The sequence below is a fragment of the Aphanomyces astaci genome, assembly GCF_000520075.1.
Source record: "Aphanomyces astaci strain APO3 unplaced genomic scaffold supercont1.19, whole genome shotgun sequence".
NCBI classification, from domain to species: Eukaryota; Oomycota; class Saprolegniomycetes; order Saprolegniales; family Verrucalvaceae; genus Aphanomyces; species Aphanomyces astaci.
In genome coordinates, this window is record NW_009798282.1 from 315,809 (window position 1) to 339,947 (window position 24,139).

The 24,139-nt window shown below is 49.3% G+C and overlaps 6 protein-coding genes across 10 annotated transcripts; 3 read left to right on the forward strand and 3 right to left on the reverse strand.

The window, feature by feature from the left end:
* Positions 1-2,147: 2,147 nt before the first annotated feature.
* On the reverse strand, positions 2,148-4,139 carry H257_08525 (hypothetical protein). Its single transcript, XM_009834422.1, has one exon. The coding sequence runs from the start codon at positions 4,129-4,131 to the stop codon at positions 2,362-2,364; it is 1,770 nt and encodes a 589-aa protein (XP_009832724.1). The 5' UTR covers positions 4,132-4,139; the 3' UTR covers positions 2,148-2,361.
* A 677-nt stretch (positions 4,140-4,816) lies between these two features.
* H257_08526 (hypothetical protein) lies at positions 4,817-9,085 on the forward strand (the record flags this gene model as incomplete). 4 transcript variants are annotated; one of them, XM_009834426.1, is made up of 17 exons in its annotated part: positions 4,817-4,971; positions 5,024-5,122; positions 5,178-5,391; positions 5,443-5,548; positions 5,623-5,708; positions 5,765-5,994; positions 6,047-6,441; positions 6,507-6,692; positions 6,987-7,127; positions 7,227-7,356; positions 7,429-7,674; positions 7,737-7,957; positions 8,019-8,097; positions 8,151-8,378; positions 8,428-8,553; positions 8,629-8,652; positions 8,703-9,085. In XM_009834426.1, coding segments are annotated over 15 exons (2,605 nt in total), but the record flags the coding sequence as incomplete, so codon positions are not given. The 4 variants fall into 4 exon arrangements, with proteins under 4 accessions (XP_009832728.1, XP_009832725.1, XP_009832727.1 ...); XM_009834423.1 differs by having other exon boundaries at positions 8,151-8,365; XM_009834425.1 differs by having other exon boundaries at positions 8,629-9,085.
* A 165-nt stretch (positions 9,086-9,250) lies between these two features.
* On the forward strand, positions 9,251-9,763 carry H257_08527 (hypothetical protein). The gene is made up of 2 exons (XM_009834427.1): positions 9,251-9,438; positions 9,491-9,763. Exons 1-2 carry the CDS (start codon positions 9,335-9,337, stop codon positions 9,597-9,599), a joined length of 213 nt encoding a protein of 70 aa, XP_009832729.1. The 5' UTR covers positions 9,251-9,334; the 3' UTR covers positions 9,600-9,763.
* On the reverse strand, positions 9,741-11,544 carry H257_08528 (hypothetical protein). Its single transcript, XM_009834428.1, has 4 exons — positions 11,059-11,544; positions 10,504-10,981; positions 9,978-10,131; positions 9,741-9,907 (listed from the first exon to the last, which is right to left on the reverse strand). The coding sequence occupies exons 1-4, from the start codon at positions 11,501-11,503 to the stop codon at positions 9,854-9,856; spliced, it is 1,131 nt and encodes a 376-aa protein (XP_009832730.1). The 5' UTR covers positions 11,504-11,544; the 3' UTR covers positions 9,741-9,853.
* A 239-nt stretch (positions 11,545-11,783) lies between these two features.
* H257_08529 (hypothetical protein) lies at positions 11,784-14,027 on the forward strand. The gene is made up of 5 exons (XM_009834429.1): positions 11,784-12,575; positions 12,680-12,734; positions 12,794-12,865; positions 13,238-13,447; positions 13,525-14,027. Exons 1-5 carry the CDS (start codon positions 11,881-11,883, stop codon positions 13,921-13,923), a joined length of 1,431 nt encoding a protein of 476 aa, XP_009832731.1. The 5' UTR covers positions 11,784-11,880; the 3' UTR covers positions 13,924-14,027.
* A 111-nt stretch (positions 14,028-14,138) lies between these two features.
* H257_08530 lies at positions 14,139-23,446 on the reverse strand. 2 transcript variants are annotated; one of them, XM_009834430.1, is made up of 13 exons: positions 22,899-23,446; positions 21,870-22,843; positions 21,102-21,433; positions 20,224-20,807; positions 19,495-19,779; positions 19,274-19,444; positions 18,353-18,577; positions 18,122-18,305; positions 16,943-17,433; positions 16,482-16,644; positions 16,219-16,421; positions 15,055-15,652; positions 14,139-14,517 (listed from the first exon to the last, which is right to left on the reverse strand). In XM_009834430.1, exons 1-13 carry the CDS (start codon positions 23,412-23,414, stop codon positions 14,174-14,176), a joined length of 5,070 nt encoding a protein of 1,689 aa, XP_009832732.1. In that variant the 5' UTR covers positions 23,415-23,446; the 3' UTR covers positions 14,139-14,173. The 2 variants fall into 2 exon arrangements, with proteins under 2 accessions (XP_009832732.1, XP_009832733.1); XM_009834431.1 differs by lacking the exons at positions 14,139-14,517; positions 15,055-15,652 and having other exon boundaries at positions 16,052-16,421.
* Positions 23,447-24,139: the final 693 nt, after the last annotated feature.

The following is a 24,139-nucleotide window of genomic DNA, read 5'->3' on the forward strand; positions in this document are numbered from 1 at the left end:
AGTGGCGCAAGCATTGGTCCAACGTGCAGCACTAGGGCCACCAACAAATGGAGCGTGAATACGTTCAGGGGTACACGCGCTGGAAGTGATCCGCTGTTTAGGGTGCTGTCGTCAGCTCCATCGACAACGTTGCATACTGTACCTACGAAATCATCAATGTCAGCGTTGTTATGGACAACGGGTGGCTCAACACGAACGAAATCCACTGGGCTACCGCTGAGACACGCTCGATGGTTGCATGCGCTATGGTCCGATGGACTCAACATGTACAGTGCAACCCGTACTGTACATGATGAGCCCATCGGACTACGGTGCGCGCACCGTAGTGGATCTCATGCGAAGTAGAAGGAGTGCAAACAGAATATGGCCCGAGGGTTGATGCTGATGTCCCTCACGAAGGGTTAATTGCAGTGCTTTTCTTGTCACACGCCCGCAACTCGCGTCATGCAGTCGTCGTAGTGGAGTCCAACTATTACAAGTGGACTCTACTACCATGCAGATATCATTGATGTTGTACCGGTACGTACCGGGTATTGTTCGAGGGCAGCGGGTATTGATAGTGATATTGATATTACGCTGTAAAGTTAAAATCGCTCAGTGGGCACTTAATGGCCTCGGCCGCGTACTAGCTGCGTTAGCAGCTAGCGGACTTAACTACTTGAAGAAAACCATTTTTTTGTCGGCCCCAGGGTATAAGTATGCTTAAGCCGCTGGAGGTAGTATTCTGGGTTCCGGGGGAAGTCGCGTTGGCCGGAGTGTCGGGTCAGCAGAGGGTATTGTTCTAGGGCAGTTGGAAGCAGATCTGCACCTCAGCTACGTTCTTGATCTACCTCGACCAGTGAGTGAAATTGGACCATAATTGGTCGAGATAGAGCTGGTCGTGTCGCTGTAGTGATGGCCGCTGCATGTCGTGTAGCACGCCAGTGGTGGGGCGAGCCCATGTCAGCATGAACGAGGCTAGTCCCACCTCTGAGGGTATTACTCAGCGGTGGGACCAGCCGAAGAATTAGTGAAATTGGACCATTATTGGCTGAGACAGTGCAGGTCATGCATGTAGTGGTAGAGCGACGTGATGTCGTCGGCACGTCCGAGAGATGGCGAGTCCATGTCTGCGTGAACGTGGCTGGTTCCACCTCTGAGTACATCTCTCGGTGGTGGGACCAGTCGAAGAATGGCTGGAATTGGTCCTGGATTCATCGTGATAGAGTATGTCATGCCTGTGATACTAGTGCTGCAGTATTACGCATGATACATGCATTGTCATAATAATCATGCTCCGGATCAGCAACACTACTTTCATGTTAGTCGGTCGATAAAAGCACGCACAAATACAAATACCCCAGCAAGCGTGAAAATTTTGTGAAAAGTTGGTAGTTTATAGATGACGTATACCATACTAACGTTACGATTGTGGTGCGCACGAAGGTTTGTCGATGTTACTTCGACCATCCAGTGCTCCCCCATAACCCTCACCACTCTCGCGATGGACTACTCAGGCCACGCGCTACCCCCCACATTGAAAAAAATGTGAGGGTTTATAACAATACAATATAACCGGTTGGTTGAATTAATCTACTCCATTCCTAAATACTACTGCGGAGTAATTCCTTCGAAGTACTTCGAAGTACTACTCGATCCCAATTTGGGGGGCAAGTCCCTGATTTCTTTAAATATTAACACTATTTATTAAATCTGGTGGTGCTTACTGTTAGTCGTCATCGATTTTTACCACGAAAATCTCGTTTTGGTGCTTTGTTGCCAATGAAGTTTTTGATTCTCGTTTTTTGTGATATTCACATTAAATTTGGACAAGAAATGAATTTTTGGGGTCGCTGCCAGGAGGCTGCGGGAAATGACCAACCTAGCCATCCTCGGCGACATAAGCGAGGATGAATGTATGTCTGTCTAGACGAAGGAGTCGAATTTTGATGCAAGTCGACTTTGTTATGCAACCGTTTTGTGTGGAGTCAACCAACTCAGCGCAATCGATTGAGGACGATGCCAATCCTTCAAAATGGCAATTAAAAGTAGTGACCGCTGCTTTCTTCCTCGGGCTGAACTCGATTTGATTCTAGCGTGTTGCATGGCGATGATGAACAACGTACTGCCATACTGTATCGTTTGAGGATTGTAAAGTTGATCATTTCCCGCCCTCCAGTAACGTTAGTATTAATTTCTACTTCGAAGTACTACGTAGTACTCCGTACTAAGCTTACAGGAGTAGTAGTACTACAGTAGTAATTAATAGTCTGGCTGCGTGGAACAGCAGGTAACGAAGGATGCCGCGCACAATCATAAACGAATCCCAATGTTTGAGGACGTGAACGCACGATTACTTGTCAACAACCAAACAAGGCAGGTTTAACGAGGCACGGTGAATGCTTTGGTCGCCTTCAGCACGTTTTTCGGGTCAAGGCGGACATTGGGGGTCGAAAACTGCACCGAGACCGTCCACGCGTTGGTCGTGGTTGCCACCGTGGACGTGTCGACACTGAATAAGTTTCGAAACTGCACCACTTCCTTGCCGTTGTTGAACCACTGCGTCGAGTACTTCTCGGCGGCGGCGACCTTGGGGTTGGCCTGGACAAACAAGTCGGTGGGGAGGCGTAGCTGGGCTAGTGGAATCAGCTTCAGCGCGACCTTCTTGCCCGTCACGATGACGTTGTCGATCACCGACACCCGAGTCAAGAACTGCTGCCACATGTTCTCTTGGCACGGGCTGCAAAACTCGGCCGACGTCATGTTTCGCATCAAGCACTTTTCGCTGTTGGGGCGAAACGACTTGGCCTTGTTGAGGTCGTACGTAGGGTACACGCCAATGTAGTCGCCGTCTTGGTGGTACTCTGCTTCGCTCGCATATTCTGCTACTTGCGCATTGCACAGTTGCTTGATGATGGGGCCAGTGAACGCCCCGCCAGCCTTGACCACGAGCTTGTGCGCGCCGGCCGTGAACCCCGCTGTGTTGCTGCTCCACGTGTAAAACGTGCGGTCCTTCACACCCTTGGTTGTCCACACCAGCGGTTTGCCGTCCAGCGTCACCGACAGCGAGTCCTGCGTGTCCGTGCCAGACACGGACAGAACAATGTACCATCGCTTATACGTGCCACTTGACGTGAAATCGATCGTGTACGCGCCAGTTTTGAGGTCGTGCCAAATGTGCTTTTGATACAATTGGGCCCACTTTTGCTCGGTGAGTTTGGTTGGTTCTGTGAGCCAGTGCTTCCACGGAACGGCCTTGGCCGTCCGCGCCGAGTTGGCCCCCGAGTATACTTGCCCCCCGTCGTACTCTTCTCCGACTTTGCCAAAGTTGTGGCCCATCTCGTGGCGCAATACCATCGTGCCCGTGGTTGGGGACCGCGTGGCAATTACAAACTCACCCCCAAGGCCCCCGTAAAAGTCGTCGTTGGCGATCAGAGCTGGGAAATCGCACGCCAATGCTCCTGTTTGAGCGCACACGCTGCGAGCTACGTCCGGCTTGGACGTGTACACAGCGCGGAGCTCCGTGCCGTCACGGTACAACCCAAATGCAGTGTTGAGGGGGGTGCCCCCTACGCCGACCCCCGACTGCACCGATGGCACATACGACGCCCAAATGTTAAACAGGGGCAAGTACTGGGCAAACGTGTTGCCTGTAAACATGTCCGTGGTCAAACGTTGTATGTCGCCGAAGAACTTGGCTTGCTCCGACGCAGTGTACCCGTCCCCCATAAACACCACATCGATGCGATTCTTGGGGTCCCCCGAGTCGACAATCTTTTGAATCGTGGCGGCGCGCACACTGACGGAATCTGCACGAAGGTTTTTCGTCTTGCGAGTGATCATACCGTTCGGACATAGCACGTTGGCACGAGCTTGGACGGCGTCGGCACCCCCCCCAAACACTTCGATCAACAGTTGTGATCCAAGTAGGTCGTTCCGACGGATCTCGTCCACAGACTGCTTGTTCTGGCGAGGTGCGACTTCTTCTAGGGTGTCGTTAATGCCGTGAATACCGCGGTGCAGTTGCGTCAAACCCAGGGGTTTGATGAGCTCGCATGACGATTGAGCGACGTTGGACAAAAACTTGATCGAGTACGTGCCGTCGTTCGCGGCGGCCGCCACGGCCAGTGTGACGAACAAGAGCTTCATCATATTTGTGAGGCAAATGAAACAATGAGGTTGAAGGTTCAGTCCGTCCTTTCAATGTTCCGACCACCACGTACTCAGATCAACCAACCTCACAAGCGACTACTATACTGTTTAGAGTTCCAAGATACTACTCCGCAGTACTCGACGTAGCTGGCCGAAATGGATTCCACAACTCAGATGCATGACATGGAGGGGGGTGCTTGGCTTTTGTAGCCCATTGTCTCTGGCAGTGTCGAGCTCAAAGTGTGGGGAATACAAGTTTCAACGAGAATGACCTGTGTACTTTTGTGACGTTTACGTTTCATATCAGGGTCATGAATGTGCGGGACCTAACGGGAAAGTATGCGGAGATCATATGAGCGTCTGAGTCTGATTTGTAATCAGAGTGCCTAGATTGGTGCCTTCATTTTCTCTCAAACTGAATCTTGATGACCCGGCGCAGGTTGCGACGTAGGTTGTTGAACCTCTTTCATCGCCCAATTTCAATGTGTGTACCACAGGTAAGATCACTGTTTGAACGTTACTAGTATGCTTCATGACTCGATGACCTCCTTGCTGTTGAATCCTTCGATGGACGTTCGTACTGTAGTTGTAGAATACTTGAAGTAATAGATAACCTACTAGTATCGGATAAATGATTTGACTTCTTCGATCTTGAAACGTCGCCGGGGGATAATAAAGCACAATATATGTTCACTCCTCGTCGACCAACAACGTCTGGCAAAGGGGCCAGCCCATCATCTGACCCCCGTCGACCGGAGCAGCCTCGACCGTCCACGACACCCAACGTGTCTGGCTGGGTCGCCAGCGTCTCGCGAGAGAACAAAGACTTCGCTCGCTTTGGTACTTACCTGAATGCCGCTAGGGTCATATATATACATGAGTTTGATTGTAGCCGAGTACTTTCAAACCCAGTTGGAGCACGCCGTTCGGTCTTCCGAGCACCAAGGCGACCCCAACGGGTTCCGCACATCCGTGTGCTTTGAGCTACTTGGTACATCTACTCCCCCCTCTGTATACATTGGTCACAAACCTTTGACCATATATAGACATGGTGGGGCAGCAATTCAATCGGTACGACGGACTTCTCCGCACGATCGTTCGAGAATGCGAAAACAGCGTGTACGTTGACCCGCAGCACAACCACCAACACCACCGAGGCGCCCGGGTGCCGTTGAAAGCCAGCGACTACTTTGTAAGGCAGCCATTCTTTGCAGAATTGCACGTACAACAAGGCGCCAAGCAAGCCGTCGACGACGACATGTGTGTTAGCACGGCCCGCATGTTGTGGATTATTGATTGTGTGACCTGTAGCGCCGCGTTGGACGACCGACATCAGTTCATGATGGAGCAGTTGGCCATCAAGGAAAACGTCCTCGACCGCACATCGCAACGATGGGCTCGCACGATCTTGTTGCAGGTATAACAAACAGCCCTGCTTGTTGAGAGGTCTAGTTCAAAGTCAATGTCGTCCGCTTGACAGATGTTCTGTAGGCGTTCCGAACGTGGAATCGCGTGACCCAAGCCAAGCACAAAGTGCGCATGTCGATGCAAAAAGCCATGGCCCGGTGGAAGAAGCGGTAGGCCTTGGCTATACGAGACGTTTGATTCGTGTGTTTTATTGTCATATGTGTAGTCACAGCACGATCTTGCTGCGGGCGTGGCGGCAGGCCGTGGTGTCTGAAAAGCAAATCGCCGCCAGACGGCGGCTGTCGGCTCTCACCGACAACGCCGGCGACTGCAAAGAATCGCAGCTGCGACTGGAAGGTTCGATCATGCAGCTTCGCGACGACATTGCAAGTTTGAAGGGGTCGATCGAAACTCAAACGACTACCCAAGAGCGTCTCCACCACACGTTTGCAGCCTGTACGACCACCCCCTTTCGATGACTACTCGACCATATGCTATGTGTATGTAGTAAAGGAAGAGATCTGGCACAGCCAAGAACGGCAACTGCAATCGCTGTGCAACGAATGGGGGCGGCTGTGCCTCACCCTAGTGGATGCCGAGCTCACGTACTTGAGCTACATGCTCGCAACCGTCAACCTCAGCGACTACTGCGAGCCCACCATGATGCTACGGCCCCGAGAGGACAAGCTCGAGCTGTTGCGTGCCCCGGAAGACGTGATCGTGTTGCGGTGGGCCAGCTGCATGTTCCACCGCCACCTTGTCTACAACGACGTCCGCCTTGGGACCAAAGCAAAGGCAGCCCCGATGACAAGCAAAAGTTCCCCCGCGAGCGCTGCGGCCGCTGCCGCTGCCAGCTCGGACGCCGAGTTTTCCCGGGTGCAGAACTTCACGTCCGACCTCAAGGTGTGCTGGAATGTATTTGTCAGGGGATGGGATGGAGGTTGACGTGAATGCTGTGGACATTACAGGGAATGTATGTACTCGGGTCAATTCTACGGGTGATCCACCGCACCCAGCCACTGGACCAGCACAGCAATGTGAACAGCAATAACGACGACATGGTGAAGGAATGGACCACGGACAAAGTTCTGCACTACTTGCGCGTCCTTCGATGCCCAGACTACCTCGTCCAACACCTTGAGCTGCACTTAGATGTACGGAGGTGACATTCGTTGGTGTTGTGTCAATTTACTGTGAATTGATTATATTGTCCTTTTCGCTGAAATTTGGTCTTTGCAGCTGATTCGAGAATCGATTTGAGTCAGTTTTTAAACTTACTCAATGTATGGGATACACATTTGAAGATCATCATTTTGACTGAACTAATCGATGATTGGATGTAATTTCGCGTTAGTGTACATTGATTGGCTACAATATACTCAAGAGCATTTGTCGATTCTACTCGGAAGCCCAAATTGGAACGGATTTGACAATATAATATTTTGTAGAATCCATCGGCGGACATTATGTACTGCGTGCTGAGCTACCTGTGCTGCGAATTCACGTGCATGGTGCCTGCTGCGTGTCCATGGCAAGAAGCATTGCAGTCCCTGCAAGATGCCAAAACTGCTTGGGACAGCGTTCGCAAGGTATAGAATACACCTCTAACAAATTCAAGCTGTGTATATGAGTGTATATACTGGTATATATTATTGTTTATATATATATATATATACTATTCTTTTTAGGGCTGGTCCGAGCTCGAGACACCATTCGACGTGACAAAGCTCGACCATTTTCAACCCGACACGACGCACGTGAGTGTCGTGGCGATGGCGAAAGAGGCCCTTCAGAACGCCGTGCAAATGGTGCAATACGGTACCGTCGTGTACAATTCAGAACCGACATAGTCAACCCTATATATATATATTTATATTATACATCCTGTAGCTTGTGCAGCGCGGGCAGCCAACATGCAGTTGTGGACATGCGTGCAAAAGCGCGTGCATTTGAAAGCGATCGACACGATGCTGCATCGGGCTCGGATGGGGCTGCCGTTCCAGATGACCAACCGGCGGGAGGCGCGGGAGAGGGCGATGTACACCAAGGTGGACATGGTCAAGCTGGCCCGGATATTGGACATGGACGTGGCCGGCGAAATGCCCAAGTTGGAAACCCTCTTTTCCGACCAATACGGTGCCCAGAATCCCCACCAAAACAATGATAGGAAACTCGTTCGAATCAGGTTGATATTGTAGAAGACGTTCAGCGCATTTTCAAGTATTATGCCGCGAGCGACGTCGGCGACGCATGCAGCATGTCACTGGACGAATTTCATCGGTTTTTGAAAGATTGCAAACTCGTGACCAAGTCGTTGGGGTTGGCGTATGTCAAGAAAATATTCAACGAAATCAACCAAGTCGAAGACAAAAGCGTTCAATGTGACATCGACGATGACGACGACGACGAAGAGAACGAGGTGCTGCCTCGTGTTGGTATTGTACGGGGTTGTGAACGGGATAGATGTACATACTATATAGGTGGAACTAGAATTCGGGCCGACAGAGTTTGTTGAGGCGATAGTGTGCGTTGCGGACAAGCGTCTGGGTAGCCACAAAGGTTGGGATGTTGGTAGAATCCACCCATCCACTCAAATGTCCATGCACTTGTAGGCTTAAGCCTGAGCCAGCGGGTGAAAAAGTGTTTGGTCGAGTACATCTTGGCCAACGCGTGTCGGTCGTCTACAGATGCCTTTCGCCACCAAATGAACGCCATCGAGTGCAAAGCTGTGTTCCAGACGTATCAGACCAAACTCGAGCAAATCTACCGCCGGTATGCGGCGCAGTCGAGCAGTTTGAATGGCCAGGGGTTCGTAGCCCTGTTGGAGGTAGCTTGGAATGGTTTGGATTGGTCGAAGAAGACGGGGCCAACTAACTGTAACGTTACTAGGCGTACGACTTGTTCACGGACGTGCTCACGGTGGGGGATGTCAAGCACGTGCTGAAAAAAATCCAGCAAGAAAGCGACGACGCGCCTGAAAGTGGCGCCGCCGTCACCACCGACGTGGATTTGGAGGTAGGTTCACATCGATGCTTAGGAGGTTGGTGTGGTTGGGCTCATGAGAAAATGCTGATTGGTGGTGTGGCGTAGCTCACGTTTACAGAGTTTTGCGAGGTACATGACCTTTATGATGATGAAATGATCATGTTGATTCGTCCTTGAAGGCGTTGGGTGCGATTGCAATGTACTACAACCCAGATATCTTTGTGCCCGTTCACAAGCGCGTGGACGACTTCATCATGAAACTCGTTCGCGCGACCGAGTCTGGGCCCAAGCAATAGCTCATTGGACTTTGATAATCACTCAACCATTAGACTGGATTACACCTCGAGTTGTTGAGGTGCTGAGCTGCAGAGATGCAATGTTCTTGACCTGGTGCCAGAGCATCTTCTGTGCTCTACAGCCTTATAGCCATATGGACCACTGGCATCACAGGCAATCATCTCGTCCTTGGAACAGACACGCCTGAGATGTGGTGGTCACCCCAGTGCGCCGCTTCCGACCCGGCGCGCCGTCCCTTCGCCTGTAACTGCCACGAGGCGGATCTGGAAATAGTGTGAGTTGTCGAAAGGCCTTCGAAAACTCGGAATAGTGTATTTCGCACGAAATACAACGATTGGATTGGCTGTATCCAAAATTTTCAGCCAATCAAATGTTGCAATGGGTCGTTTCGACCTGTGCGTTTCGGGCGATGGCGAGCAGAAATAGATTTCTGAAACCTTCCGTGTCGGTTGGGCTTCTCATTCGAGATAAAGAAGAGGCAAGTGCATCCAGCAGCCCCAGGATTGTCGCGACGATGGCTGATGCGCAGGTAAAGAAGCTCTCGGATGAGATCGAACGCTTGGAGTTGGACCTCAAGGCCCTCGAAGCCGCCATCACCACGTCGGAAGCGGCCAAGAAGTACGTCCTTACTCTTCACGCTCAAGTCGCTGACGACCTGTATACTTGATAGAGTCTCCGAGTACTGCAACACGACCCCCGATCCATTCTTGGGCGACAACGAGTCGCCAAATGTATGGCAAGCGGCAGCCCAAGGCGGCGGTGGATGTGTGATACAATAGCAAGCGCGAGGCACGAGTGCGCGGTCCGTTCATCCTTCGAAACGTCCTACCCACGACGGCACCACCCCTGCTGCTCGGCATGTATCCTCTTGTGTGCGACGCCTCCACCCTTGCACGTGTCCACCCCTTTATAAATTAACGTGTGTTCCCATCCATCATCCCCTTCATCCTCGTCGTCCATCTCTCCTCCCAGGTCGACATAGTTAAGGCAATATTTGTTTTTGGAGTTTATAACGTTCGACAGACATACACTATTATTTCTTGGCATTCAAAAACCCGTCGCCCTTCTTGCCTTCAAACCCCGCGCGCTGCACAATATCGCCACGATTAGTTGCTTCTCTATAATATATATATATAGATATATATCATGCAACGTACGTTTCCATTTTGCTTGGGTTTACTCGCGGCAATCTTTTGCGCTCGCGCTTCCGCCGCCTTGGATCGCAACACCTTTTTGCCCGTCCGGGCATTCGCTGCCTTGGTCTTCGCTCGATCCTTCATGCCCTTCTTTTCATTCGACACACGTTGTTTCCTATATAACCATACAAATAAACATGTTTGAAATTTAAAACATAATACTTTTTTGTATTGCCAAGTCGATTCAAAATATTGTTTTTAATATTTTGTATGGTCAAGTCGATATATTCGAAATTGGGAGTGCTCAATCGTTTACGCAGATGAACCAAATCGGCAGACAATCGATATACGACCAATCAAAATCCAGATCACGAATCAAGTAGCCAATCAAATTATCCACTCTTTGACCAAAACAACATATAATTAGTGTGACACTCGACGACCTTTCCATACAATAGTCAGGGCGAAGAATCGATCGATAGAATTGGCAAAGAATCCGCACAAAAGTCAGCCAAATTTTGGGTAAAAGGACAATATCCGCTCGTACCATTCCTTGGAACTCTTGTCCTTTTGCTTAAGCTTCTTCTTGAGTTTGTTTCGCAGCAACTTGGGGTCGTCCATCACCTTGTCCCCCTGTGCTTGCTTGAGCGCTTTCTCCCATCCCTTGGCGGCAACTACCGCGCGGCCTTCCTCGGTCTTCTTGAGCTCCTCCATGCGTGCCTTCTTCGCTTCGGCTTTCTTGAGCAAGTTCTGAATGTTAGCTAGCCCGCGGCCATTCCGAGTCTTGGCCTCTTCCTTCTTTTCGTGGCCGACCAACAAGCTCCCATACGAGATGCTTTCGTCGACGGTTTTCGCCGTTGCTACGTCCGTGGCTGCGTTGCTTTCGGCGTTGCTAGAAGAGGTCGACAGTGTCGTCGTAGCGGTTGTCGGCACGACGTCATCATCGTTGTTGCCCTTGGCCTTTTTGTGCTGCGATTTGTCTTGCGAAGTCGACGGCTTTCGCTTCTTCGATGCCGCACTCTTGTCTACAACGTAACCGCCAACAGGTCATATGGATGATGAGAACAGTATGTTGTGGCACTGTGGAGGTAACCAACCATACCTGCGCCGCCGTCCTTGGTGTGTTCCTTCTTCGTCGTCTTGTGCTCCTTGACCGACTGGCGCTTGACACGCATGGTTTCAATGCGCTTGGCCAGGCGTTTACGCAGACCGTCGAGCCCTGTGAGAGTGGCATCGTCGACATTGTCGTCGTCGTCGTCGGCGGCGGTGGCGGCGACCCGCTTGGTTTCCTTTTCCTTTTCATGCACCTGTGTGGCTTCGTTGGACAGCTGAAGCTTGGGGTTGAATTTCAACCGCTTGCCGACGTGCTTGGAGTCGGTGATATCGACGTCGGCCGCCGCTGACAGTGCCTTGACGTTCTTGTGATACTTTTTGTTGATGCTGTGCTTGAAGTTGTCCTCGGGCTCTGTGGGAAAGTAATGTGCCGACGGAATCAACTCCATCACGTTGCAAAAGAACCGGTCCACGGCAGCCACCTCCAACGCCATCTTCGTTCTCCCTTAAATGTCGCGACTGGTGTTGTGTCGGGATTCCAATCACTCGATTGATTGGTGGCGAAGTTTAAGCACCAATTGGCATTTTTAGCCAATCATATTGCGCCATTCTGGATTCGAGCAAATAGTATAAGTAAATATATGTCCGGAAATGGGTAATCTACCGGTAGAGTGTGAATACAAGACGTTTTATATTGGTTCTAAATGGATTTAAAATATCGTTACGAACGTCTGCTCCCTTTCGAAAAAGGCGGCATGAAACGGCCAAGAGATTGGATTCGAAGGCCTCCTATAAATATCCATCGAGGCACGCGGAGGACGAAGGAGAAGCAGCCGTCAGCAGTCCATCCGAAGCAGTCGCACCACTCGTCATGATGCACCGTATGACGACGCGCCAGGTCGAAAAGACGATGGCGGACCGCCGGTCGAAGGAGGCGGAGAATGCCGAACTGACGCGGTATGCGTCCAGCAACCAGCAGCAGACCATGGCCAACAAGAGCGACATGGGTGTGCTGGCGAAACGCCGCAATAACCAAGCGTTCCAGCGTAATGCTGAGGCCATGCTCGAGGAGCGGTCGATTGCGGTGGAGCGGGATGCGACCCGAAGCCAACGAACCCGCGATCAGAACGACTTCATCGCAAAGGCCCTCGAAGAAGAGCGGCGGACACAGGACCGCAAGGAGCGCGAGATCCAGCGCATCTGCGAGTCGAGCGAAGAGCTGCGCGAGCTGGAGAGCATGCTCAAGGTCGCGTACGTAAACAAGGAGCGCGCCGTTCAGCAAGCCGAGCGCGAAACTCTCAGCCAGATCGAAGTGGCCCGGGAAAAGGCCATCGAAGTGCAGATGGAGTACGACCGACAGCGATCGCTCGTGGACATGGCGGCCAAGGAATTCGGCAAGCGCGTGGAAGCGGTCGCGTCCAAGCAGAGCATTCAGCAGCAGATGTTGGACAGACTCAAGCTGCATGAGGAGGCGGCGCGGGAGGCCGAGATGGACAAGCACAAAGTTGATACCATCATGAGGAAGATCGAAGAAGAAGACCGGCTCGAGCAGGAGAAGCGGGAGCGGTACGTAGTCTAAAAGTTGTGCTGGTGGTGGACATTTGAAAGTTGTGGTGCAAGACATTTGGAAGTTGTGATGGCCTTCACAATGTTGATGAATGGTGTGCAAGGTATGTGTTGGAAGCCAAGAAACTCATCGAAGACTCCAAATTACAACGCTCCAAGGTATATATATATATATTATATATATAAATATTAAGCCAACCCTAACAATTCAAATGCAGGAACGAGACGAGCTCCTGCGACGGGAAAAGGAGGAGGATCTTCGCATTTTACAGCATGGCAAACACGTCGAAGTACGTATCACAAGCAGGGGGTGGTGGGTTGATGCTGCTCTGCCAATGTATTGCTGACACTATTTATTTTATATTTATTTGCACCCTTGATAATATGATATATTTTTCCATTCCTCTAAAACTACAGTTTATATGTATTCAGTATTATGGCAGTTTGTAATGTTCGTGATTGCCTCTGGCTCTAACGGCGATATATATTACGTGTGCCATGTCCTTTATGTACTGGCAATGATCTGGAACATGTGGATATATTCCATCATATCGTTTGATTCCATTGCTCTTTGGACATTACATACACAGCTCCATTGATTGAGATTATTATTATTATTATTTTAATATTGTCACCGATTGATGTCGATATATATACTCTAGTTGCGCGAGGCCGGGATCAAAGAAAAACTGGCCGAGAAAAAGAAGCGCGAGGACGAACTGTTTTTGGCCGTGGAAGCCGAAATCCAGCGGCAGCGCAAGGAAGAAGACGAGTTTGCGCGGCTTCGGGACGAGTTGTGGGAGGAGGAGGTGCTCGAGGCGCGGCGGCACAAGGAGCGCGAACGTGCGCAAAAGAAGCAGGCCGACAAGGAGGTAATATATATATATATATATATATATATATACCTTCACTTGTCGAGCAACATGGTCACGAACGAGAGTGTGTGTAGGACATGATGCGCTCCAACGACCAGCAACAAGTGCTCAAGGCGCAATTGGTAGCCGAGCAAAAGCGCAAAGAAGACGAGTACAATGAGTTCCTCAAGCGAAAGTTCGCATCGGAAGAGCGGCGCGCGATGGAGATGGACATGTTTCGACGCCGGCAAAAGGAAGAGTACAAGCTGTCGATTGCGGCCCAGAACCAGCATAAACAAGCCATGTACCACCATGAGCTGGAGAAGGAGCGCGAAGAAGCGGCCAGAATCGCCGACGAAGAGGCCTTCAAAAAGGCGGTGGTCGAAGAAGCCAAGCGCCGGCTTCTGGACGAACATGCTGCCAAATTGCACGGGTACCTACCCAAGGGCGTGGCCAAGGAAGTCTACCAACGGGGCCACATGGGGTCGCGATAGATCTATATATATATATATTGCAACTTCGGATATGGGTAGATATTGATTGTAGATAACACCTAGTAATTACCCAAGGGCGTGGCTAACGAAGTAGATGCTGGAACTGCTGTTTTCTGTTTGTTAAATTCCAGACGCCACTAGCAACTACTAGTAGTATAATATAGTCGCGTTATGTTATAAAGCCAGAATCGTATATATACATATATAAATATATTTACATATATTCATAGACTTCACGAAAACTAGATCGTTATTCCAGATGGAAGGGCGGGTACGGCACGTTGACGGTCGTATCGAGTGTGAGACGGACCCAGTCCATTTTGCCCTTGAGTTTCTTTGTGTGGACAGCAAACAGCGCGTCCATATCACTGGTGGAAATCGCTGCTTCGTTGCTGTCGTCGCGTTTTAGCAATGTCTGCACCAACCCCCGCGACAGCTCTTGGCGCACCGTGTTGATAATGTTCATCGTCGGCTGCAGCGCCACACTGCCATTGTCCACGGCAAAGTTGTCGCCATCCACCTTGGCCTGGGTCCAGAACTCACGCCGACCGTCCATATACAACCACACGTCTCGCTTTGTAGTCATGAGCATCACTATATAAAGTGTGTTAGTGTTGATTCAAGAAGGGAGAAACAACTAACAAGGATACAGAAGCATGTAGCCAATCAAATGGCAGGAAATCATCAATTCAACCAATCAACAACTAAATATAGTGCCATTGTGGCTTGAATTAGTGTGATGGATATCACTGGCCGACATTGCATACAAAATATAGAGTACAAACAATCGAGGGATTTGGCAAAAATCAGCATTAGTGTCCAAATTAGAGCTGAAAGGGACAATTACATAGCAAAACCAAACGTCCAATCCCTGAGCATTGGCTAAAAGCTAACCAACGTCACTATGACAAATTCCACTACCACCCACTCGATATCACATTCCCATATTCAAGCATCTTGTGTACTATATATATATATATAGGACAAACAACATCATCCATACCACCAAAATCCTTTAAATCTTTTTCACAGAGCCAAAACAACACTGCCAGGTTCTAAATAACCAATACCTTGCTATATACGCGTATGTATCATATAATAAGCAAACACTTTTCGTGCCCACATTCTTACCAATGGGATAGTACGTGTCCACTTGCGGCGGCAGCAGCGTGCAGCACCCGCCCATGAGCGTCGATCCGTCGCCAGTAAGCAGCTGCTCGGCAAACACTCCCACGACCATCTTCTTGTCCAATTTCGTGTGCGGCAGTCCAAATATACTGCGGCCACTCACGTTGAGCGACTTGCCACTGGGCGACTGCAGCCACCGAATCGGCCCGCCTACCTTGAGCTCTTTGAAGCGGACGCGGAGGGCGTCGGGGTCTCCAGGCCCGGGGATCCACAGCGGCAACACAGGCAAATCCACGGGGAATTTCCTCTCGCGAAGGAAAAACAGCAGCGACAAGCTGAACGGCAGCGGGTCCGACGACGACGAAACCGACAGATCAAACCCGTCCAAGCGCTTGGCCACGTTCATCGTTTCTGGCGTCAGCATAAGCGGCGCCACCAGCTGCTTAAAGTCGGCAGGGGGGATCTGAAGCCCCCACTTGCACACGCGGTCCACCTGCAGCGCCAACTGCGTCGGGGGCTGGTTCGTCTGGCTCTTTTTCTTGCTTTCTTTCGAATTGCCCCCCCCCTTGGTGGGTTTTGTATCAGGCAACCGCCCTCGGGCCTACATACACGGCATAAAATTATTATGATATTGTAATATAACTGGAGCGACATGGACAAGGAACGGTGAAATGTACACAAGACAAGTATGTAGCCAATCAGGTTGCACGACACCATCCATCTAAAGCATGTGATTCGTGAGTGACCTCAATTAGTGTGATTCCAAGCCCCACAGGGCATTTTATTACATACAAAACTTCAGTACAAACAATCGATCGATAGATTTGGCGAATACAAGTCCAAATGTGTCCCGAGGCAATACATCGACAATATATTGTGCTTTCGAGTGAAATTTCATTGTGTTGTGGCGTGGTTTCTCGTTGGAATTTAAATCGATTTGATTGGCTACTTTAGATGAGCTCAAAATTATTAGCCAATCAAAACCTTCTCAATGAAATTCAACCAATCAGATCTATTGTGGATCGGTTTGTGCAACCACGGCCACACGCACGAATATATACAAGCAGCGCACAACCTATAGTAAATCGCTCGTCGACATACTTACAAAAACGAGTAAAAGATGGACAGGGTAAAGGGGTAACGATGATAGCAACATAGAGACTCTACCAGGCAATCGGGGTAGTTGAGTACAATCAACAGCCGAAGCAGCGGCAGCGGCGCGTGCTGGTACGTCCACGGGTCGGGCGAGTACATGCGCGCGCTAAACTTTTGCAGGAGCACGAGGTGCCGCAGCATACTCGGCTGCAGTGCACGCAGGTTTTGATAGGTCGGCTTCTTGGCCAATCGCATCAGCCGTGCGCACAATTCCCCTACACGTACGTAGGACCAACATATCAAATATATATTTAATTATATTCTAGTAGACTTACCCACGAGCACCAGCATGGTTTGGAAACGCCGAAACGATATCGCATACTTTTTTAGCAGCGCCGTGACGTGGCCTTTGTGTGGACACGCCAAACACTCGACAATCAACTTCCAATGCGCCAGCGGTTCACTGTGCACTTGCCCTTCTTGCAGTTCGAATTTGGCCTAAAAATATATATTAACCATAATCCACCACCCCATTAGCTCTAGTGCACATGAACATACTTGGATGTACCACCAAATCGACAATCGACCGACCAATCAGAATCCACAACGCTGAATGGACCAATATACATATATATACGATGTTTTCCACATTCACCACCCATATCGAATATATATATATAGATACATGCAAAACACACAAACGTCTTCATTTTGGCTGCATGGAAAGAAAAAAGAAATATATATATATATACCACCACCCACATCATCTATATATATATGTATATAAATGTCGTACCGCCAACACCGCCTTCATCTCTTCCACGTACTTGGCCGCCGACGCAATATGAAATCGCGAAGGCGACAGGTGCAAGTCTGGGCTTGCGAGCACAGCGACAAGGATGACCACATCCACCACACCCACGCCCCAATCGAACGCCGAGAGCCCGTACATGAGCAGTCGACAGAGCCGAATGTCCAGTGGAAAGTGCACGGAAAACAGACCAAACGCAGTGATGTCGTCCTTTTCACTGGGGGATGCCACCGCTGAATACGCGTGCAGGACCTTGTACGCCATGTGGATATTAGACAAGTCGGGGGGGGTCAGCGCGTTCGCCAGCAACGCCGACGGCAGCCCAATGTGCTGCATCTGGGCCTTCATCTGCAGCACCACCTTGTCCAGAGGCTTGCGGAGCAACTCGGGCGTCGTGTACTCGTCCATACATGTGTCCATAAACTGCTTGGTAAACAGATGGAACGCCACCCCCGGGCGAATGCGACCGGCGCGGCCTACGTGTATATATATTATATATATATATATATATGTATATATATTGTCAAATAGATTCGAAATTTGAGTGGGTGGAGGAGTGCTCGATGAGCAGAATCACCAAATCGGCAGAGAATCCATCGATATATCGACCAATCAAAATCCAGATCACGAATCAAGTAGCCAATCAAAATCACTCTTTGATAATTCAACACCGAATTAGTGTGTGACTGAAATTAGTGTGATCCTGGACGATCTTTACAAAAGTCAGGACAAAGAATCGATCGATAGATTTGGCATAAAAGTCCAAATCTGGGGTAAAAGGACAATACAAGAGTGAAACACGACACTAAATATAATGGGGACAGTAGAAATCATGACGACGGGATGATATATATATATATATATATATATATAGTGTATCGATGACTAGATTGTGCTTATAGTGTATGATAGAGGTATCTACATGCGTGAGACATTCCACTAAATATAGCACGGACAGTAGAATCGATGACGACGGGATGATATATAGTGTATGTCGGCGTTCCCAAACCACACACTCATGGGAACGTTGTCCTTTCAATCGTTTTGTAAAAGGGATTGTTCCTTGCACGACGAAATGTATGGGGAAAAATCACACGCGAGTCGACCCCATCATCAATCCCACCAGTGGGAAAAAGGGGAAAAATCCCCAGAGCCAGACCGTACCCGATCGCTGCTTGACCGATGCCTTGGAGCACCACGAGCGCACGAGCACTTCGGTTTTCGTCTGCGAATGAATCACAATCTGCTTCTCCAACGCTGTGTTGATGATATGCGTCACGTCCGGAATGGTCACGCTGCTCTCGGCAATATTGGTCGACAAGATGATCTTGAGCTTGCCCTCGACATTCTACACCGCAGATATATAGTCATTTTGTCGTGATATTGCTATAATACCTCAAATGCCTTGGCTTGGTCGTCGATTTCGATGTCACTGTGCAGCACAAACAGCTCAATCATCTTCCACGTCTCGAAGCGCTCGTGCAGGTACTGAATGTCCGATAGCCCCGATACAAAGATCAAGATACACCCCCTGCCGCCCTGAGACTGTACTATCGTGTGCGCCACTTGAACGCACAGATCCAACTGCGCCGTCACCACGTTTTGCAACTTTTTCGTCATCTATATATCACAACAAATAGAGTACGATCCTATTATCCAATACTCTAAAGCTTCTACATGTATATCGATCATATACCAGCAAATAGATATATATCACAACAAATAGAGTACGATCCTATTATTCTATTCTCAAAAACTTCTAAATGTATATCGATCATATACCAGCAAATAGATATATATATCACAACAAATAGAGTACGATCCTATTATCCAATACTCTAAAGCTTCTACATGTATATCGATCATATACCAGCAAATAGATATATATCACAACAAATAGAGTACGATCCTATTATTCTATTCTCAAAAACTTCTAAATGTATATCGATCATATACCAGCAAATAGATATATATATCACAACAAATAGAGTACGATCCTATTATCCAATACTCTAAAGCTTCTAAATGTATATCGATCATATACCAGCAAATAGATATATACAGAAGACATATTTCATCACCTACATACATACGAAACCACTCTACTCTCTACTCTCTCTCTCTATATATATATAATATATATATATGGTACAAAGCCAGTACAAACCAATTTATATCATTCATCCCGTTTAAATATATATAATCGCGAATTGTACCACCAAGATGTGGAAATGGTACAATTCTCGATTATATATATATATAAATTTGAACGGGATATTTCCACGTCTTGGTTGATATATATATATATGGTCCTACCAGTTCCACGTCGTGCATAATCGCCTTGTCCCATTGGTTCAACGAGTCGGCCAATTTCGTTACTTTCAAGCCAGGAATGCGCTTCATATCTTCCAAGAAGAGCGTCTTAACCGGATGGAGCGCCGACCCTACAAACAGTTCGTCGCTGTGGGCCATGGCCACCGGCAGCACCTAATCAATATATATGGTTACTGAGCAACTCGTTCGGCAGCAACGTGTACCGGTTTGAAATACTGAAAGAAAATGGACGAATCCATGGTTGCCGACATGATGACGAGCTTGAGCTGGGGCCAGAGGTGCCAGTTGGTCGCGAGCATGAGCAGCAGCATGTCCATGTCCATGCTTCGTTCATGCGCTTCGTCCAGAATCAAATGGCTCACGCGGTCCACGCTATCTGGGCTGTGAATCAACCGCTCCAGCATGTACCCCGTCGTCACATAAGTGATCTGCGTTGCCTCAGAGTCTTTTTGCACTTGACCCACGCGATACCCAATCGTCTTGCCCACCTACACTCCCATATATTAAATCATCACAATAACCTCATGTGGTTTTACAATTTGACTTTTGACACGAAGCGATTCCACCACACATAGACAACTGATATATATATATTATATATATGTCTTGATCCTTGATCGCACATCCAAAAGGCAGCACAACATCCATCGATCGAAAAATTCAGACCAAAGCTTCCAACAACATGGCATACAACAGGCAACTCAAAAGTGTCCATACTTTATGGGATAAGACAGTCAACACTTACCCTTCGATTGATAAATTCCGACATAAGCTCCAATAACAATAATAAATAAAAACCAATATATATATATAAATATACAAACACGCCTCGATACGTGAATAAATCCAAAAGTGCAGCAGGTCAAAACACATGTCCATCGATATGAATACACGACTCGTCTACATTCTGGCTTCAACAAGCCAGTTCATACCGTTTCGCCGCGCATTTTGGCGACGGTAGCCGCCAGCGTGATGGCCGCTACCCGCCGCGGCTGCGTCACGTAAATGTTGGCAGTGTCGATGGCCTCATCCAGCAGAAACTGCGGCACGGACGTGCTCTTCCCACATCCCGTCTCGCCCTGGATCACCACGAGCGGGTTCGTCGCAACATGATGCAAAATCTCAGCCTTGTGCTTGTACACAGGAAGCGTGAAAATCAGCTGGCGCAAGTCCGCCACCCGGGGCGGCGGCTGCTGCTTGGACTCGACCAAACTCTTGTCCACGTCTTCGTCCCACGCCAACGGCTCCAACACCAACGGCGACTTGTCATCTGTTGATGGTGTTTGAGCTGAGGCTGCTTGAACAGGCTTGTGTTTCTGCTTGGTAGGTGCTGCTTTCGTTCCTTTAGCGGCCATTTTGTCCACATGTTTGGCAATCACTTGCGATGGCATCAGCAAAGATGACGACGTGGAAGGGACCGATGATGGCGGCAATGCCTTGGCAAACACTGCCATGAGCGTGTGAAAGCTCCACAAGCAGGACATGACGTTTTCGGCCGACAAGCCCAATGCAGGATCTATACAAATACACATATTATATATACACATATGGTCAACATGTGCATCAAGAATCGATTTGCGAACCGCCACAGCCAATCAAAATATCACGTCATGTCGAATTTCTGCCAATCCAATCGTTGGACCTGTCCGCATTGGGCAAAACCATATACCGGTATATAGTATATATATACTCATCGTTGTATAGTGTGTACAACATCAAATAGGATCAAATAGATTCGAATGCTATTTCTCAAGTCGACATATGGGTGCAATGCACAATACTTTTGAAAGAGACGATGAAATAGACCAACCCAGGAGAATGTCGCGCACGTTGGACTTGGAGATGGGGCCGTTGCTTAGGAAGTACACGACCAGCGACGCAGAGTAAAACGCGTGCATGTTGACGTCTGTATGCAGCGTCAGAATGTCGAACACGTGGCTCAGCGCTTCCAGCGACGACAGGAACCGCGCCGTGAGTTCCACCAGTTCCCGCGTGAGCCCCACCGACGAAGCAAATGGAAAGCCCCCCCGCTTGTCTTTTTGGAGGCAAATGCTCACGACGGACGTCAGCAGCAGCGCCATCCACGACGGGGAGCTCAGTCGATTCACAGGGGTCGATGCCAGCACCATGCCCAGCGCATACCTAAGTACAACCATGTCAACGAGGTGGCAATATAATAACTAACTCTCCAAGTTGGTCCAGAATCCAACACAACACAGTGAACAAACCTCAAAATGATGCATAAACCCAAGTTATATCTTTATAAAAAACAAAAATATCATATTAAATTTTAATAATTTATTTTAAAGGAAGTAGCCAATCAAAAACGTCCAGCATCCATCCAATGAAGAATCGAATGGGTTTTCAAATACGAATATATGGCTTCCATACAAAATACACAAATCGACCGATGGATGTATATATATATATATGATCAATCAATCAACCCCCAACGCCAAATATATATATATATATATGGTCAATCAATCAACCCCCACACCGCCACCCCTATTGGGAACAAACGCAATCACATCCAGTCATTCCATCTCCATAGTCAACACCAATCAAATCGTCATACCCAACATATTTCAAATCAGGCTGCTTCTTGGGCGGGTGCCACGCCGCCATCGCCGCGTGCACTGCTGGGCTCGACTCGACCCACGTCAGCACCATCGCCTTGGCTTTGTGCACCCGCTTGCTCTTCGCGTGCTGGTTCATCGTCTTCAGCACCATGTCGCAGGGATTCACTTGCACCGTTCGCGTGAGGCGGTCGCCCGTCACGATGCACGTCTCGTACTCTTCGACATGAGTCTGCCCTAGGAGGCCGTACGTGCCGGCGCGCGCCGCCGCGAGCATCGGACATGCCGACAGCCCCAGCAACATGGACCGCTTGTTGATGGACCGGCGCTGGTCATAGAGGACGTCGATCGTAAAACTCGGCAGCATGAGCTTGTCAAGCAGCTTGCGCACGTACTTCCACTCGGCCGCCGAGAGGACGCTGTGGCGTGAAGCATGCGGAAAGCGCGATTTCACTTGGTCCCCGGCGCCGTAAAAGCTGTAAATCCCATACACATGAGCGAGCAAGTCAGTGTCGTCGGCCAAGAGTTGGTGGAACTCGGGGTCGTCCAGCCAGTTGTTGGATGGGCCCAAGTGAGTCTGTAGCCACACGAGTGCGTCCCCAATGTTGTAGTTGCCGTGGGTTTGCCGCAACGAAGGCAAGTGCAAAGCTTCCGCGAGATGGAAGTGCAGGTCCACGTACGGCGTGAAGTCGTTGCCGCACACAATCGCCCACTCGACGAGCTTCTCGGGCGCCAGGCCCGACGCCGCCGCCAGTTGGTCCGTGTCGAAGACAGTCGCGCGCACGGTCTCACTCGATGGATCCACCACAATCGACGACAACGTGATGTACCGCATCTTGTACATGAACAAGTAGTCCGAGTCCCGCGCCACGACGGCGTAGATGGCCTTGGACCTCACCATCTCGCCCAGCGTCTCGTCGGCTTCCGTGGGGGCCGTGACGATGGTGCAACCGGCATGCTTGAGACAACGAACCTACACAACGCTTTTCGTGTAAGTACGTAGATCAGGACACGACGAAGGGACCGACCAGCGCTTTGCGGGCAAACGCAAACACGGCCTGCGTGTCCATGAGATTGGTCGCGGCGTCCGCGGTCAACTGCACCAGGTCCGACGGGTCTGTCATGGTGGAAGGAGGGGCTGGTACAGTGATGTTGTCGTCGACCCCCTGTGGTGACGACGGCGTTGTCGTGGCAAACAACCCGCGCATCAACGCCTTGGTTTTGTCCGTCTTTTCGGCCCTCCGCTTGCCGTGCGTGACGTCCTTGATGATGTTTAGCATCCCAGGCGGGTCACGGACAAACTTAAGTCGAATCTTTCGCTTGAACAAAGGTTGCATCCACTCGCGGACCCACACGTACAACGCGCGCGCGTCGCCCCCCAACAGCAGCCATTGCGCATTGTACGAGTTGGCAAGCTCTCGGCATGCAAAGTGCAGGAACGAGTCCAGGTCCACCCCAAGCGTCACGTTCTTCAGATCGTCTACTTCAGTGGCGCACGCGTCTTGTCGCGCCGCCACATATGCCGTCAACCCACGGATCCCCATGTTGGAGGCAGCAGTCGAATTTGCGATTTGAGTGACGATCCAATTTGGGTGCTAGCCCACCAGCCAATCAGATACTTGCTCCAGTTGGAGACGTTTAAACTATACACGTTAAACCGACGAATCGTGGTGAAAACGACGTTTAGACGTCGACGTTAAACGATCGGAATTCGGTTTTGTTCAACGGGGATCAAAGGTCAGGCAGAATATCCGGTGAGACCAATTATTACTACGTAGTTAGTAAGTAGTATACTGGTATGCAGTGGAGTTGCTCTAACCCAGAGTATATTTCCAAGAAAATACTACGTAATGTTAGGATATATATAGTTCTTGTAGAATACTGAGCATTACCGGTATCCCTACTAATTAACGTTATACGTAAGGTAATCCATCAATATCGCGAACGCCATCAATATCGCGAACGGTTGTCATTATATCCAATCCAATGGCTTCATTCTTTAATGAGGGGTTTTCATTGGATATGATTATATTCAGCCAATGGATCAGGACACCACCTTGAAGTTCAAAACTATGTTCATTTTTATGTTGTCCAATACAAATTCCAACTTGTATCTTATTATAATGCGTTCAAATTTAATGAAGAATTGAGTTCATGTATAAATTAAAACGCGTCACGACACCCAGGTATATTATTTTGTAAATTAATATTCCATACATACAAAACTAAGATATTACGACCGTTTGCGAAATACAAAGCCAAAAAAGTT